Genomic DNA, 15140 nt, shown 5'->3' on the forward strand with positions numbered 1-15140 from the left:
TCACCTCACGCTGTAAAGAGCTGCCAAGCCGGAACACCTCCAGAAGGGTCAGTGGAGTTACACCGCTCCTAAAATCTTGCAAAGATCCACCCGTCACTCACCTGGATTCCTGGCTGACCAGCAACCTCATAGACTATTACCATGGTGGTATCTAAACAGCTCTGTTATAAAGAGCTATCAACATGTCTATGCATTATACTAGCCTGGGGTCTGAATTCTTGTCTCTCTCTAGCTTCTGGTCCCAGTAATTGCACAAACCCCATGAGCTAAAAACACCCCACAGTAGCTGTCAAGTGGTAGATGCCTGAGCTGCCCTGCAGCTGAAGCCCAGAGCCCCAGCAAGTGCTGTTGTACCAATATAATAAAAACCAGCAGGATCTTATTAAGAGGGATAAGGCAAAGATGCCACATTTATTGTAAATACCATAACAAAACAAAAGACAATGTTTTCCTACTTATTTATATTACTACTTATTCCTTATATACACACACACACACATATTCATCCACACAATCATTCATTCAGGTTCTGTATAGATGTTATAGTTACCAGCCTAGATGTTGCTCATGCCAAGTTACTGGCCAGGTATCTTGGTCATGAGGATGGAGCCGAGTCTGTGTCAGATGCATCTGATGCTCCTGGAGGCTGGCAGCAGAACCATAGACTCAAAGTTCTTTTTCTTTAGAGTCCAGTTTTATAGGGATTTTTCCCTATGTTAGTTCATGAGAGTTGCTTCATTTTGCTGTTGCTAAATCAATCAGCAGATGGCTGGCTCCATGTTATTAGATGTTTTGTTTTTCCTTCCTTTGAGGTGTGGTGGGTGGATTCCAGTTTGCCCTCCGGGGGTCATCTGGTTGATCCCACTTGACACCTTCTTCAGCCAACACTGAATTCTTCAGGCTGGTGACTCCCTAACCATTCAGTCACATACATTCTCTATCTTAATCACATCTATTTCACTGTCTCTTTACTTTTTGGGGTGTTACCAATTTATGTGAGACTCCCTGTCTTTTAACAAGCAAAGATAAAGTGAGATGAAAACTTACAGAGGGTGGGGGTCTCTATTTATACACTATAACAGCTACTGTTTTGGCTTACTTAGAGTTAATTAATGTTTAACAAGTTTTATACAAAGTATTTCTTTGAGCAGGCTTCACACAGACACAGCTGGTGGCTTGCAGGTTAGAATCACAAATTTACTTTTAACATAAACCTTAAGTTATAAAGTATTAATTAACACTAAATCAATAAATCATTTCTCATATAAATCATGTTTAATATAAACCTTCTTTAATATCCCTACAGTGCCTCCCACAGGGTTGAAGCCCCTAAGCCCCCCTCCCCTCTGGGCAGAAGCCCCTAGCTCCACCACCACGCCGCAGAGCAGAAGCCCCGAGCTCCCCCTCACCCCAGCGTGGTCGGTGGAAAATGGGGGGGGGAGTGGCATGGGGTGCTCCGTGAGCCACATTTTAACAGTTCGGGAGCTGGGGTTTGGCCACCCCTGGATTAGAGGATTGCCAGAGGCCCCTGCTGAGATCAGAGCCCCATCATGCTAAATGCTGCACACACAGAATAAGGGACAGTCCTTGCTTCAATTACTCACAGTCCAAACAGACAAGGGAGACAGAGGAAGGATTCTTATTTTACAGACCCAGAGACCGAGTGACTTGCCCAAGGTCCCTGGGAGTCAGTGGCAGAACTGGAAACTGAACCCACCTCTCACAAGTACCAGCCCTGCGCCTCCACCCTTCCTGTGGTGTCAGCGTGCAGAGGGGACTGCAACCGGCTACGTCTGCACCTTCTCCCAGCACGTGGCCTGCTCCCCGTCGATTGCTTCTTGAGCGACAGGGGCCTTCGCCTTCCCTCTGCAATCTGCCCTCTCCCTTGCTGTTACGGCCTGGCTGTCCCCTGTTCCCGCCCCATCATCCAGACTGGAGCTCAGTGTCCCTCCCTTGCTCCGTGTCCAGTGACAGGAAGATTCTGTGGCTGAATTTGCCAGTTTGTGAGGCCTGACTGTTTTGGGGTTTGAGCTTTTGGAGGTTTTCGGTGGGGTCCTGCTAACCAGCCCCGCAGACCCTGAGCACCCAGCGGGGTGAGCGACCCAGACAGGCAGCTCTGTGGTGAGGCTACAACGCGGGCCACTCAGCTGGGGTTTTCCAAAGGGCTGGGAGGCCCGTCACACAGCCAGCCTGGTCCTGCTGCTCCTGCCGTGGCAAGGGCATGATTCCAGTTCAGCTCCTGCAATGAACCCTGAACTCAGAGCTTCCAGCGGCCGCCCAGAACTCATTGCAGGTGAAATTCTATTGTGTGTGTTATGCAGGAGGTTTGGCCTAGACTAGCTTAATGGGCCCTTCTGACTTTAAACTCCACAGATCCATTACTGAGGCCTAACTAAGCAGATGCAGGTTAAGCCACCCTCCTACCAGGCACTCGGGGTTGGATGCAGGTGGAGAAGCCATTGCCCAGGCAATGAAAAGCCACCAGCTGCACAGGAGGTAATTCAGGGCCGGACTGGCAGAGCAGCTGCAGCTCCAGCTGCTTTTAGTGGGAGTTGTGAGCACGCAGCACCTCTGACCGTCAGGTTTGCGTGTCCCAGGCTCGGCATCCAAAACCTGAGTGCCCCCAAATTGATGGGCACTTTTGGAAGTTGAGGCCAAAATGTGTTTCTGCATCAGGAATTTCCATTCATATCTCATGTGAATGAATACAGTTCTTACAGCCAGTCGCACACGGTTTGAGTTCATTGCAGGCTCCCTGCATCCCTCCATTTGCCCCACAAGCTCCCTGTCTGCCCCATATTCCCCAATGGAGGAAAGTGTAGGGAGTTCCTGAAAATCTCTCCTCTGCCTGGAGTTCTGTGGGTTTGGTACACAGAGACCTCTGCCTTAGGGTGATCAGATGTCCTGATTTTATAGGGACACTCCTGATATTTGGGTTTGTTTTTTTATCTGGGCTCCTTTTACCCCTCACCCCCAGTCCTGATTTTTCACACTTGCTCTCTGGTCAACTACTTTGCCTGCTTAACACCAGGGCAAACACCCCATTGAAAAGCCTTTTCACCAGCCAACAAGATAATGCGTTAACGACAGGGGTGGCTCTAGGTATTTTGTTGCCCCAAGCACAGCAGGCAGGCTGCCTTCGGCGGCTTGCCTGTGGGAGGTCCCCAGTCCCGTGGATTCGGCGGCAGCCTGTGGGAGGTCTGCCGAAGCCGCGGGACCAGCTGACCCTCTGCAGGCATGCAACCGAAGGCAGCCTGTCTGCCGCCCTCGCGGCGACCAGCAGAGTGTCCCCCCCGTGGCTTGCCGCCCCAGGCACGTGCTTGGCGGGCTGGTGCCTGGAGCCACCCCTGGTTAATGAAGCAGGTGGACTAGTTCATAATTCAGTGCAACATTAAGGGCCTGGCTGTGCCCATAGCTCCAGACTGGCCTTGGGCCAGGGGGCAGGAGTCACACCTCTTTAAGGGGATGGGGGGGAGGTTGGGGCACAGTCTCTCCCAAAGCTCCAGGGAGCATGCCCATTGCCCCATGCAGCTGGGGTATGCCGCCGGGGCCGTGTCCAAGGCTACGTTGCAGGGATGAATGCAGAGACATTGCCACATACACGCCCTCTCCCCGCTCTCCTGCTGCATGAGGGGCTTCCACTGTCTCGCCCAAAATGTGTGAAGAGCTCAGTGTGGCCAGAGCTTGTCTCTCTCCCCAACAGATGATGGCCCAGTAAAAGATATTGCCTCCCCCACCTTCTCTCTCTAATGCCATAAGCGTCTGCTTGAGTAATTCCCAGCTGCCCCCTCCCCTCCCCTCTGAGTTCTCCGTATCTCCTGCACACCCGCAGCCAGGTGTGACTCTTTGAACCTGCTCCCCTCCACAGCTCTCGAGCACCTCGCCCCTTTCGCTCTGCAGCCCGCAGGCCTGTTTCCTAGCCCAGGGGCTCTCAACCTTGCCACACGACTGGACCCCTTTCAGGAGCCTCATTTGTCCTGCGCACCCCCAAGTTGCACCTCACTTCAAAACGACTTGCTTACAAAAATCAGACCGAAAAACACAGACGTGTCCCGGCCACTGTTATGGAAAAATAGCCGCTTTCCTCATGTTTACCATAGAGTTATCAAATAAATCAGCTGGACTATAAACACTGTACTTACATTGCAGTGTCTAGAGCAGTATAAACAAGTCATTGTATGAAATTTCAGTTTGTACTGACTGCACTGGTGCTTTTTGTGTAACCTGCTGGAACCCCAGGCAAATCTCTGGATGAGTTCAGGTGCCCCCAGGGGCACATGCACCCCTGGCTGAGAACCACCGGCCCACACACCAACCCCCCTGCCAGGGCTGCAGACACTCGTGTAACAACATTTCCGAAACGCCCCCGCTCTGCCCCGGGGAGTTCTGGGAGCCCGATCACTTCCTGGCTCGCTCCGCTTCCCTGATCGGGTTACAGGCGCAGGCTGCTCCAGAAGCAACGCCCGAGACCCAGCGCTACCGCAGCAAGCGCCCGCCGGGGCCCCGGACCGCGGGGGGATTTCCCGGCTGGGGCTGCGGGGGGATCCGCTCGCCATGCAGGGAGGAGACGCGGGAGGGGAAATGCCGGCCGGGGCCACGCGGCAGGTAGGAGACGGGCGGGGAAATGTGCTGCGGTGCTGAGACACCAGGCCGGATCCGGGGCTGCTGTGATCAGTCGCTGCTTGGTCTGTCCCTCGCCCTGCACCAGGCTGGCCTGAATGTGGCCCACGGAGGCTCCTCCAGCCCTGCCTCCAGATCCCGTTTTCCTCAGCGCAGCAAGGAGCTGTCTGGGGAGCAGCCCAGTGGACCCCTCTGAGGGGGGCAGGCAGGACCTGACAGGCCCCCATCAGCCAGTTCCCAGGGCTGGCGTGCTAAGGAGAAGGCCTGGAGTGTTGAATGTTCACGCTGCAGAGCCCCTTGCAATGATGATGTTGGCTGGGGGTAGGGGGGTGGGTTAAATAAATGTTCTTTGTTTATTTCATCCCAGTCTGGGCTCCTACTGAACAACAAAATTCTCCACTGACAGCAGTGGGAGTAAAACGGGCCCTTGGCTTGCACATAACAAGTTATCTTCCAACTTTCTGTTCGTTTGGGTGTCAGGGCCCCAGGCTGCTCCCCACGCTGACATCCAGAGAGGGGGCGACTGTCACTAGAATGGTCCCACACCACCCTCCAGCCGGCGTTTGAGCTTGTCAGTTTCACAGGACAGTTCTCATGCGGTATCACAGTGCCGCAAAGTTTAGGTATCAATTCAAAGCAGTAATGTCATGAAACCATCTCAATTAACATCAGCTTGTGCAGCCCCTTTTCCTTTTAGAAACCTCAACACTGGCCTTAATCTGCCTAGTGCTGTCGCGTCTAAACCCCTCTCGGTTACAAATCCTGGAACATTTCCCTTTACCTGTCCTGGGGCAGGGACTGTCTCTGTGTCTGGATAGTGCCCAGCGTAATGGCTCCAGCCTCACTTGGAAGAAGAGGAGCAGTGAGCATATGGTAAAAACAATCTAGTGCAAAGCCCCTGGCTAATAAAGAAACGTGACAAGCCTGCCACAGTGCAAAACGTCATAGTGCTTATTTATTACATCTAGCAGAGTAACCTGCACTACACAAAGCAAAACAAATTCTATGTTGCGTCCTCAAACTCGCGCTGAAGGAAGCTCTCAAAATAACAACCTGCCGTAGTGTAGTGGTTAGAACAGTGGACTGGGAGCCAGGACACCTACCTGCTGTTTCCACTCTGGTACTGACTCAGTATATTACTTTGATCAAATAACTTAGGCCAAAACAATATAAAGTGGCCACTGACTTTGGGTGCAGGTGTCAGGAGGCGGCTGCAGAGAAGGTGCTGAGTAACGCTTGCAATTCCAGGTCCCGGTGACATTTGAGGACATTGCCATCTATTTCTCCCGGGAGGAGTGGGAGATGCTGGCAGAGTGGCAGAAGGAGCTGTACCGGGACGTGATGAAGGAACATTATGACAATCTGAGTTCCCTGGGTAAAAGTCCATTTTCTTTTTATACTGTCCGAGCTTTGCAAAATTCATCCATGTGTTTTAAGGGTGGAGCTCACCTCCAGTCCTGCATTTCCTAAATCGCTGGGCCTGTTACAGTAAATCATTAAGGAGGGTTTACAAAAAACTGAACAGCTTTGTTCCTGTTTTTTAGTTCCAGCTGTCACATGTCCACACAAAAAGCAACTGTATTGTTTTAATCCAAAATGATGTGTATTTTAGATTAAAGGAAAACAGCAACAAGAAAGAATAAAAGAAAAAGTCTCCATGAAAGAGCAAAGTGTGTGCAACTGTTCTCTTCTATAACCAGCTGCAGGAACTCTGATAGCAAAATGGCTGCCTCCCCCGCAGAGAGGCAGAGGTCTTAGAAACGTAAAGGAAAACAAACGTGTAATGGTTTCAAGCTACATACACCAAGCTAGTTGCAGCCACAGCTTCTTGCAAGCCCGTTGTTCAGAGGACTGGCCTCAAACTTGCGGTGGAGGCCTGGGCTGTAACCAGAAAGTTTGATTTTTGAGAGTGATTTAAGGGCAGGGGAGAAACGTAATTGGGATCTTACTGCAAAGGGTGCATCCATTTCTAAGGAGCTGCTGGGTGGTGGAAGGGGGAATACCTGGATCTCTATGCTTTAAATCCATTCATAATACACGATGCCTTTTGCAAAGGGAGGGAACTGGTGTCCAACCATTCACGTGGCTTTGTAACAAGCATCCCATGGTGGCAATCCAAACTATTACATCCTCTGATCTGCGTCCCCACAAACAGGCCATGCAGACACCAAGCCTGACGTTTTATCCCGGATCGAACAAGGGGAAGAGCCGTGGGTCGTGGATCAGCGGGAGGAAAGAGAGAGGCTGGAATGCACCTCGCTTGGTGAGTAGTTATAACTTCCTCCACCTTTAGATCCACAAGTTCTGACGATAGACTCCAGGCAGCACACTCCCAGGATTAATAGGGGGGTTGGGCAGAAATCTTGCTCCAGGTCAGAATCCCAACCAATCCTACTTCCCAGTGCAGTGTCAGACCCCCCTCCCCCCCCAATCACTGGCATGACCACCTCCTGCCTGCCTTTCAGAGGTCCTAAAAATGGCAGCCTTTTATGTTCCGTCCCAAGGGTTAAACCGAGTCCCTGGTGGTGCAGCTCCACTGAATGTCCCCTATTGTCTCCACTCCCAGGCTCTCCAGAACTCTCCAGCCCTTCCCATACCTCTCAAAGCATTGCCCTGGGGCAGGGCTCCAGCCAAAGCAGTCAGTGCCTGAGGATCACAGCAGTGTAGGGCTGGAAGGGACCTTGGGGGATGATCTAGCCCACCCCCCTGCGCTAAGGCAGGATCAGGTAAACCTGACAGGGGTTTGTCCAACCTGTTTGTAAAAACCTACAGCGACGGGGATTCCACAACCGCCCTTCGTAACCTGTTCTAGTGCTTAACTGTCCTAAGAATTAGAAACGTTTCCCTCACAGCCAACCTAAATCTCCCATGTGGAAACTAAGCTAATTACTTCTGGTCCTACCCTCGGGAACATGGAGAACAATTGGTCGCCCTCCTCTTTCTAACAACTCTTAACATATTTGAAGACTGTTATCAGTTTCCCCCACCCCCCTGCCTCCCAGACGGCTCTTCTCTAGATTAAACATGCCCTGTTCTTTCAACCTTTCCTCACAGGCCAGGTTTCCTACATTTTTGATCATTTTTGTTGCTCTGCTCTGGACTCTCTCCACTTTGTCCTTGAGTGTGGCACCCAGAACTGGACACAGTGCTCCAGCTGAGACCTCATCCGTGCTGAGTAGAGGGAACAATTAGCTCCCGTGTCTTACACACGACACTCTTGCTAATACACCCGTAATGAAATTAGCCTTTTTTGCAACTGTCTCATATTGCTGAATCATATTCAATTTGTGATCCACTATAACCGCACGACCCTGTTCAGTAGTGCTGCTTAGCCAATTATTTGCCATTTTGCATTGGTGCACTTGATTTTCCCTTCCTCAGTGTAGTCCTTTGCACTTCTCTCACTGAATGCCATCTCACTGCCTTCAGACCAGTTCTTCAATTTATCACCATCATTTTGAATTCTAATCCTGCCCTCCAAAGTGCTTGCAACCCCTCCCAGCCTGAGTTCATCTGTACATTTTAGAAGCATATTCACTACTCTATTATCTATTAATTTTTAATAAAATTATTGAATAGTACAGACCCAGAACAGCCCCTTGCGGACCCTACTCCATAGATCCTCCCACTTTGACAGCGAATGATTGATAACTACTCTTTGAGTTCAGTTTAGCAACCAGTGGTGCACCCACCTTATGGTAATTTAATCTATACAACGTTTCCCTCGTTTGCGTATGAGAATGTCATGTGGGAATGTGTCAAAAGCCTTCCTAACAGCAAGGCATATCACATCTACTGCTTCCCTCCTGTCCACTAGCGCAGCTCCCCTGCCAAAGAAGGAAATTAGATTAGTTTGACATGATTTGTTCTTGACAAATCCATACTGGCTGTTACTTACATTGTTATCCTCTAGGTTTGAACAAACTGATTGTTTAATAATTTTTTCCACATCTTTCTGGATAATGAAGTTAGGCTGACTGGTCTATAGTTCCCCAGGCCCTCCTTTTCCCCCCTTTTTAAAAATAGGCACGATGTTTGCCTTTCTCCAGTCCTCTGGGTCCTCACCATCCTCCATGAGATCTCAAAGATAATCCATAATGTTTCAGAGAGCGCTTCAACTGGTTCCTTAAGTACCCTAGGGTAGTGGTCCCCACACTTTTCAGGGTTGCACCCCCCTTTGCCTCTGTCCGCCCCCCTGGAGCCAGGGCCAGGAGCGGGGCTGCAGCTCCTGGGTTAGGGTATGTGGACAGGGGTAAGGGGGCCGAGATTGGGGCTGCAGTGGAGGGTGGGTCTGGGACCAGGAGCGGGGCCAGGGCCGGGTGCAGCACCATGGCCGAGCGTGGGGCCAGGAGCCAAGGCTGCAGCTGGGGGCGGGGCTGGAGCAGAGCGGGGCTGAGTGGTGCATCCTCCCTGCCCGCCGTGAGGGCTGGCCCAGGCCCTGCTGCTCCCCCCTGCTTTGGGGCAGGGATAGCTCAGTGGTTTGAGCATTGGCCTGCTAAACCCAGGGTTGTGAGTTCAATCCTTGAGGAGGCCACTTAGGGATTTGGGGCAAAATCAGTGCTTGGTCCTGCTAATGAAGGCAGGGGGCTGGACTCAATGACCTTTCAAAGTCCCTTCCAGTTCTAGGAGATAGGATATCTCCATTTTTTTTTCCCCTGAATTTTCCTCCTTGTCCCCCTAGGGGGGTGCACCCCACAGTTTGGGCACCTCTGCCCTAGGGTGAATTTCATCAGGCCCTGCTGACTTAAATGCATCTAACATCTCTCTCTATTTTGGCCCAAGATCTTTCCCCTTGGTCATTAATATTAATTGTGTTAAGCAACTGCTCACAACTGACCTTTGTAGGAGTGTCCCATTTTTAGGGGTATCCCCTGTTATTGCGGATTAGATGATTCTGCCATAGAAACCCCTCCCCACGCTGCGTAGGAGTAAAACACGAAGTAACGTCTGGGTTCTCTTCTCCAGAGGGTGCAGGCCTGAGCAGAACTGAGGAGCAGCAGCAGGAGGAAGGGCCTGAGAACTTGGAGCCACAGGGGACTTTACCGAGTGGGTCGGAAGAGGGAGTTTTCCAGAGTCCTGAGCAGGAAGAAACTTGCCGGAGGCAGCGCAGGTCGCTGAGGCTGCAGGGGATCTCAGCGAGGAATGAGCCAGATACCCCAAGGGACTGTGAAAGGGGTGGCCAGGAACCTCCGAGGCTCCCTGCGCAGGAGACACCGAAGACGAGCCAGAGCCCACCTACGTGTCACATATGTGAACTCAGCTTCGAAGGAGAGAGAGACCTTAGCCAACACAAGCGCAGCGTCCACGAGATAAAGGATCCACACCAGTGCCAGGTGTGTGGGAGGTGCTTCCGGCTACGGCAGGACCTCAAGAGGCACCAGAGGATCCACACGGGGGAGAAGCCCTACCTCTGCCTTTACTGTGGGAAGAGGTTCAGCCAGACCGCCAATCTCTGCACCCACAAGAAGATGCACAGAGGGGAGCGACCGTACCCCTGCACCACCTGTGGCAAGAGCTTCCGGCAAAAGCAGCAGCTGGTGTCGCACAGCCGGATCCACACAGGAGAGCGGCCCTACCCCTGCACGCAGTGCGCCAAGAGCTTCCGCTGGAAGCAGGCGCTCAGGGTCCACCAGAAAACCCATGTGGGAGAGGGAGGCTCTGAGGGGAGCCAGGCCAAAGGGCGGGTCTTCACCTGCCCCAAGTGCAAGGCCGTCTTCGCTCACAGGCACGACCTCAAAGCGCACCGGCGAACGCACGCCACCAGCGAGCGGCCCTACCAGTGTGCCGACTGCGGGAGGCGCTTCAGACAGCGGCAGCAGCTGATTCCGCACCGCCGGATCCACACCGGGGAGCGACCCTACAGCTGCCCTCTCTGCGGGAAGAGCTTCCGGCGCAGGCAGGAGCTGACCACGCACCAGAGAATCCACACGGACGAGAGGCCCTTCCGCTGCCCCGAGTGCCCACTCAGCTTCAGGGAGAAGCAGAAGATGAGGAGACACCGGAGAATCCACACGGGCGAGAGGCCCTATGCCTGCCCAGAGTGCGAGAAATGCTTCCGGCAGAAGCAGCAGATGGTATCCCACCTCCGGATCCACACGGACGAGCGGCCCTACACCTGCTCGGAGTGCGGGAAACGCTTCCGGCGGAAAGACTCCCTCGCCAAACACCAGAAAACCCACCAAAAGGCCCAGACATAGAGCTAGCCTGCACTACCACTGAAGTCAATGTAACGTACATCGCTCGGGGATATGAAAAGTCCCCCCACTCCTCTCCTCCCCGAGCGACGCAAGTTACATCGACTTAAAGCACTGTCAACACCCTGCTATGTCGGCGGGAGACACTCTCCCGGGCGAGCGCTCTCCCTTCACAGTGCATCTTCGCCATACATGCTGCAGCAGCGCCGCTGCATCACTGCGTGGTAGTGTAGACTAGACCATAGTCAATGCAGTTGTCCTGCCCCAAACTCCCTCCTCGTTTCCCCCACGGAGGGGAAACTGCTTCCGCAGGGACTCAGAGAAACCACCCCCAGAGCCATCACCCCTTCACAGCTCCTGGCAGAGAATGGAGGGGAAGAACCACTACAGACACACATTCCACCCCGGAGAAGGTGAAGGAGCTGCACCTCCATTCCCTCAAAGGGTCCAGGTGGCCACAGTCTCACAGCACTTATTCAAGTGTCAGAGGGGTAGCCGTGTTACTCTGGATCTTTTACAGCACTTATTGTTTCTTTGATGTATTTGAATCATTATAAAGGGATCTTGTCCTTCCTGTGAACCCCCGATGAATGTGTTAAATAGCACTGGGCCTAGTGCCAATCCCTAGATAGCCCCACTAGAAACACTCCCCTTCAGTGATGATGATTCACCATTGACAACTACTTTGTGAGCTCTGTCAGCTTGCCAGTTCTTAATCCTTTTAATTGGTGTTTTAGTGCTACCGTACAGTGCTAATTTTGTAATCAGACCGTCATGTGGCACTAAGTCAACCCCCTCACAAAAGTCTATTATATTTAGAATTAGCTTTGTCAACCAAACATGTAATCATATCAAAAAATGACATCCTGTTTTTTAACGAGACCTATTTTCCATAAACCCATCTTGACTGGAATTAATTATATTCCTATCATTTAATTCTTTATCAACTGAATCCTGTATCAGCTTTTCCATTATTTTTTCCAGGATTGACATTAGGCTACCTGGCCTGTAGTGCCCCAGGTCATCCCACTTGCCTTTTTTGAATATTGGCACAAGGTCACCACTCCTCCAGACTTCTGGAATTTTCCTGATATTTCAAGATTTATTAAAAATTAACATCAGCGGACCAGACTTAGGTCTCTTGGGTGCAAGTTATTTAGGCCCGCTGGTTTTAAAATGTTTATCCCTAGGAGATATTGTTTAACATCCTCTTTGGTTACTAATGGATTGGAAAGTACTCCATCATCCTCATATCATATGAGTACATCATCCTGCTTCTTTCCAAATACAAAACAGAAATATTTATTGAACGCTTCTGCCTTTTCTGCATTATTATTACCCATTTTACCATCTCTATCTAGTAATGGCCTATACTATTGTTGGATTTCTTTTGTTCTTAATACACTTAAAAAACTCCTTCTTATTGTCCTGATTCATGTCAGCTATGGATGTTTCCAGCTTCCCTTATCAATTTTCTACACTTCATAACTTCTAATTTGCATTGATTGCTATCCAGTCCCCTTTTTCCCCCATTTATTATAGTGTATATTATTTTTTATTTCTAATTGATGCCTTCAATTCACCCCTGAACCAGGATGGCCTTTTAGCCAAAGTCATCTTCTTTCTTGATTGTAGAATTGTGGCTTTTTGGCCACCTAATAAACTCTTCTTAAAGAACTCCCAATTTTTCTTCAAATTTCTCATCACAACCAATTTCCTTTAGTGTAGGGAAAATTTGCTCTTTTGAAGCACCAAGAATATATATTACTAGTTTGTACTGTCCTCTGTTTGTCCATGTTGAATGTAATTTGCATGACCATGTGATTTTATTGTTTCCCCTCATCCCCACTTCTCCATCTTCCCTCCTATTGTTTTTTTATACTTCTGTTTTCTTTCTAATTAGATTGTAAGCTCTTTGGGGCATGGACTCTCTCTGTGTTTGCATAGCCCCATGCATAGTGTGGTCCTGCTCCGGCCTCCAGCCTCTGGGTACTACCACCTTACAAATAATAATTATGAAAAGATGTCAAGTATCAGAGGGGTAGCCGTGTTAGTCTGGATCTGTAAAAGCAGCACAGAGTCCTGTGGCACCTTATAGACTAACCGACGTATTGGAGCATGAGCTTTCGTGTGTGAATACCCACTTCGTTGGATGCATGTAGTGGAAATTTCCAGAGGCAGGTATAAATATGCAAGCAAGAATCAGGCTAGAGATAACGAAAGCTCATGCTCCAATACGTCTGTTAGTCTATAAGGTGCCACAGGACTCTTTGCTGCTTTTATGAAAAGATGATTTCTCTGATGTAATCTGGAGGTTGGTGCTCATCTGACAGAAAGCGTCACTATCTGGTAGAGCTGTGCAAAACTGGTGAAAAACGTCTCTGTGAAATCTTGCAGAAACATTTTTGGGTGATTTTGGGCCCCTCATATTTTCTGCTCATCCAGACCGTGCCTAAATATTGCTTTTTCTTTCATTTAAAAACCTTTCTGTTCTATCCCATCATCTGAAACTCTCGTCTGTGCGCCACTAGTCTCCAGTCCCGATTACCACAGTCGTCTCTGTTTCAGCTTCCACAACACCTTATTGGCCCTCATCCAAAGTGCAGCTGCTGGGGGCCAGGAAGCCATGGAGGAAAGCACTGCCTTCGCTTCTGGAAATGATCACGAAATTGCCAGCGGACGTGTTAAATATAAAATACAGGCCTCGCCAGGAGCTTTTCATAGTGGACATGCTTTCAGGAGTGCCTATAAATTATGAAAGCCTGGAGCTGCAGGAGTATGAAGTAAATATGTCTCAGCTGCTTCCTCCTTCTGGAAAATAAAACTGTCAGCAGAATAAGACAAATGATGACAGCAGCTCGAGAGAGTGATTCTAGATGCAGGGGCGGCTCTAGAGCCCAGCGGGGCAAGCACCCGCCTGGGGCAGCCGTTTCTCAGGGGGGCGGCAGGCTGGGCGGGTGGACCTGCCGCAGTCATGCCTGCGGGAGGTCCACCGGAGCCCCGGGACGACTCGACCTGCCGCAGGCATGACTGCGGAGAGGGCGCTCGTCCCGCGGCTCGGCTGGACCTCCCGCAGGCATGACTGCGGCAGCTCAACCGGAGCCGCCGGACGTGCGAACCGTCCGCAGCCGCGGGAGGTCCAGCCGAGCCGCGCGACCAGCGGACCCTCCGCAGTCATGCCCGCGGGAGGTCCGCTGCTCCCGCGGCTCGGGGGCGCCTCCCGGGCATGATTGCTTGGGGCGGCCAAATTTGTAGAGCCGCCCCTGTCTAGATGGATGGCCAGCTAGTGAAAGGCCAGGAACTTCCAAGCATTTAATGTTGGGATTAAAGGGATGAAGTTGTGTGTGACTGGATTCTGTACAGAGGACGCCATGCTAAGCATACTCAATACCATCCATCTGGGCAGTGAGTAGTGCCTGATATAGCTTGTCTGGTCTGACCCCCATCTAGACTGTAAATTTACTAGCTGGCTGTATTTGCTGGTGGTGGTTGTTTTGGGACAATATTATGTTTTATTTGCATTTGAGTTTCAAAAGGAAAAAATAGGAAGATTAACAGCACCACTGAAAGCAGCAAATACTGCACATACTGTCATGGGGCAGGGGATTCTCTTTTGTACTAGGTTGGGACTAGGAAATAAAAATCAGTCTCTTGCCAGCAGTCCCGTGTGTCACTCGTTTCTAACAGGAACAGCGCCCTCCTGGATTGCAGCCTTGAGACATACATTTTAGCTGCACAGCCTCTAATAAAGAATAGTTCGTATAGGCCCAATTGAAGGACCATTCCACAAGTGGGAATATTTGTATCTATGTTTGCAGTGTGTTTGTAGCCATGTTGGTCCCAGGATAGTAGAGGGACAAGGTAGGTGAGGTGATATTTCTCCCACCAACAGAAGTTGGTTCAATAAAAGGCACTACCTCACCAACCTTGTCTCTCCAATATTTGCAGCTCTCTTTTATCCGTGTCTCTGTGTAACACAAGTTGATCATCATCTGGATGTTATCGAGTTCAGTTAATTCCACCTTTGGTTAGTTCCCTTCATTACTGCAGAAGACAATCGACTGTGTGTATTTGTTTAACTTGATTTTACAATTATTTATATACAAATGATATGATTCAGGCTGCCTGGGAGAGATTTATGGTCTGAACTATTCCTGGTGCTTCAGGAGACAAGGAAATTGTAGACATGGACTAACAGCTATTTCATATCTATGTAGGGTATATCTACACTGCAGCTCGGCTCGAGCTAGTGTGCTAAAAATAGTAGTCAGGGTAGCGCAAGATAAATCCATGCAGACCCCCTGGGTATGTACTCAGGTGCCAAGT

At 50.5% G+C, this 15140-nt stretch overlaps 1 protein-coding gene across 2 annotated transcripts; it reads left to right on the forward strand.

The window, feature by feature from the left end:
- The first annotated feature begins 4420 nt into the window (after positions 1-4420).
- On the forward strand, positions 4421-14672 carry LOC120397119 (zinc finger protein OZF-like). Of its 2 annotated transcripts, XR_005593676.1 has the most exons (6): positions 4421-4605; positions 5869-5995; positions 6776-6883; positions 9586-10635; positions 13383-13690; positions 14086-14672. XR_005593676.1 is itself a non-coding variant. In XM_039522640.1 (4 exons), exons 1-4 carry the CDS (start codon positions 4555-4557, stop codon positions 10815-10817), a joined length of 1518 nt encoding a protein of 505 aa, XP_039378574.1. In that variant the 5' UTR covers positions 4421-4554; the 3' UTR covers positions 10818-12902. The 2 variants fall into 2 exon arrangements, 1 of the variants encoding a protein (XP_039378574.1); XM_039522640.1 differs by lacking the exons at positions 13383-13690; positions 14086-14672 and having other exon boundaries at positions 9586-12902.
- The last annotated feature ends 468 nt before the right edge of the window (positions 14673-15140 follow it).

The sequence above is a fragment of the Mauremys reevesii genome, linkage group 2 (genome assembly GCF_016161935.1).
Source record: "Mauremys reevesii isolate NIE-2019 linkage group 2, ASM1616193v1, whole genome shotgun sequence".
Taxonomy (NCBI): domain Eukaryota; kingdom Metazoa; phylum Chordata; order Testudines; family Geoemydidae; genus Mauremys; species Mauremys reevesii.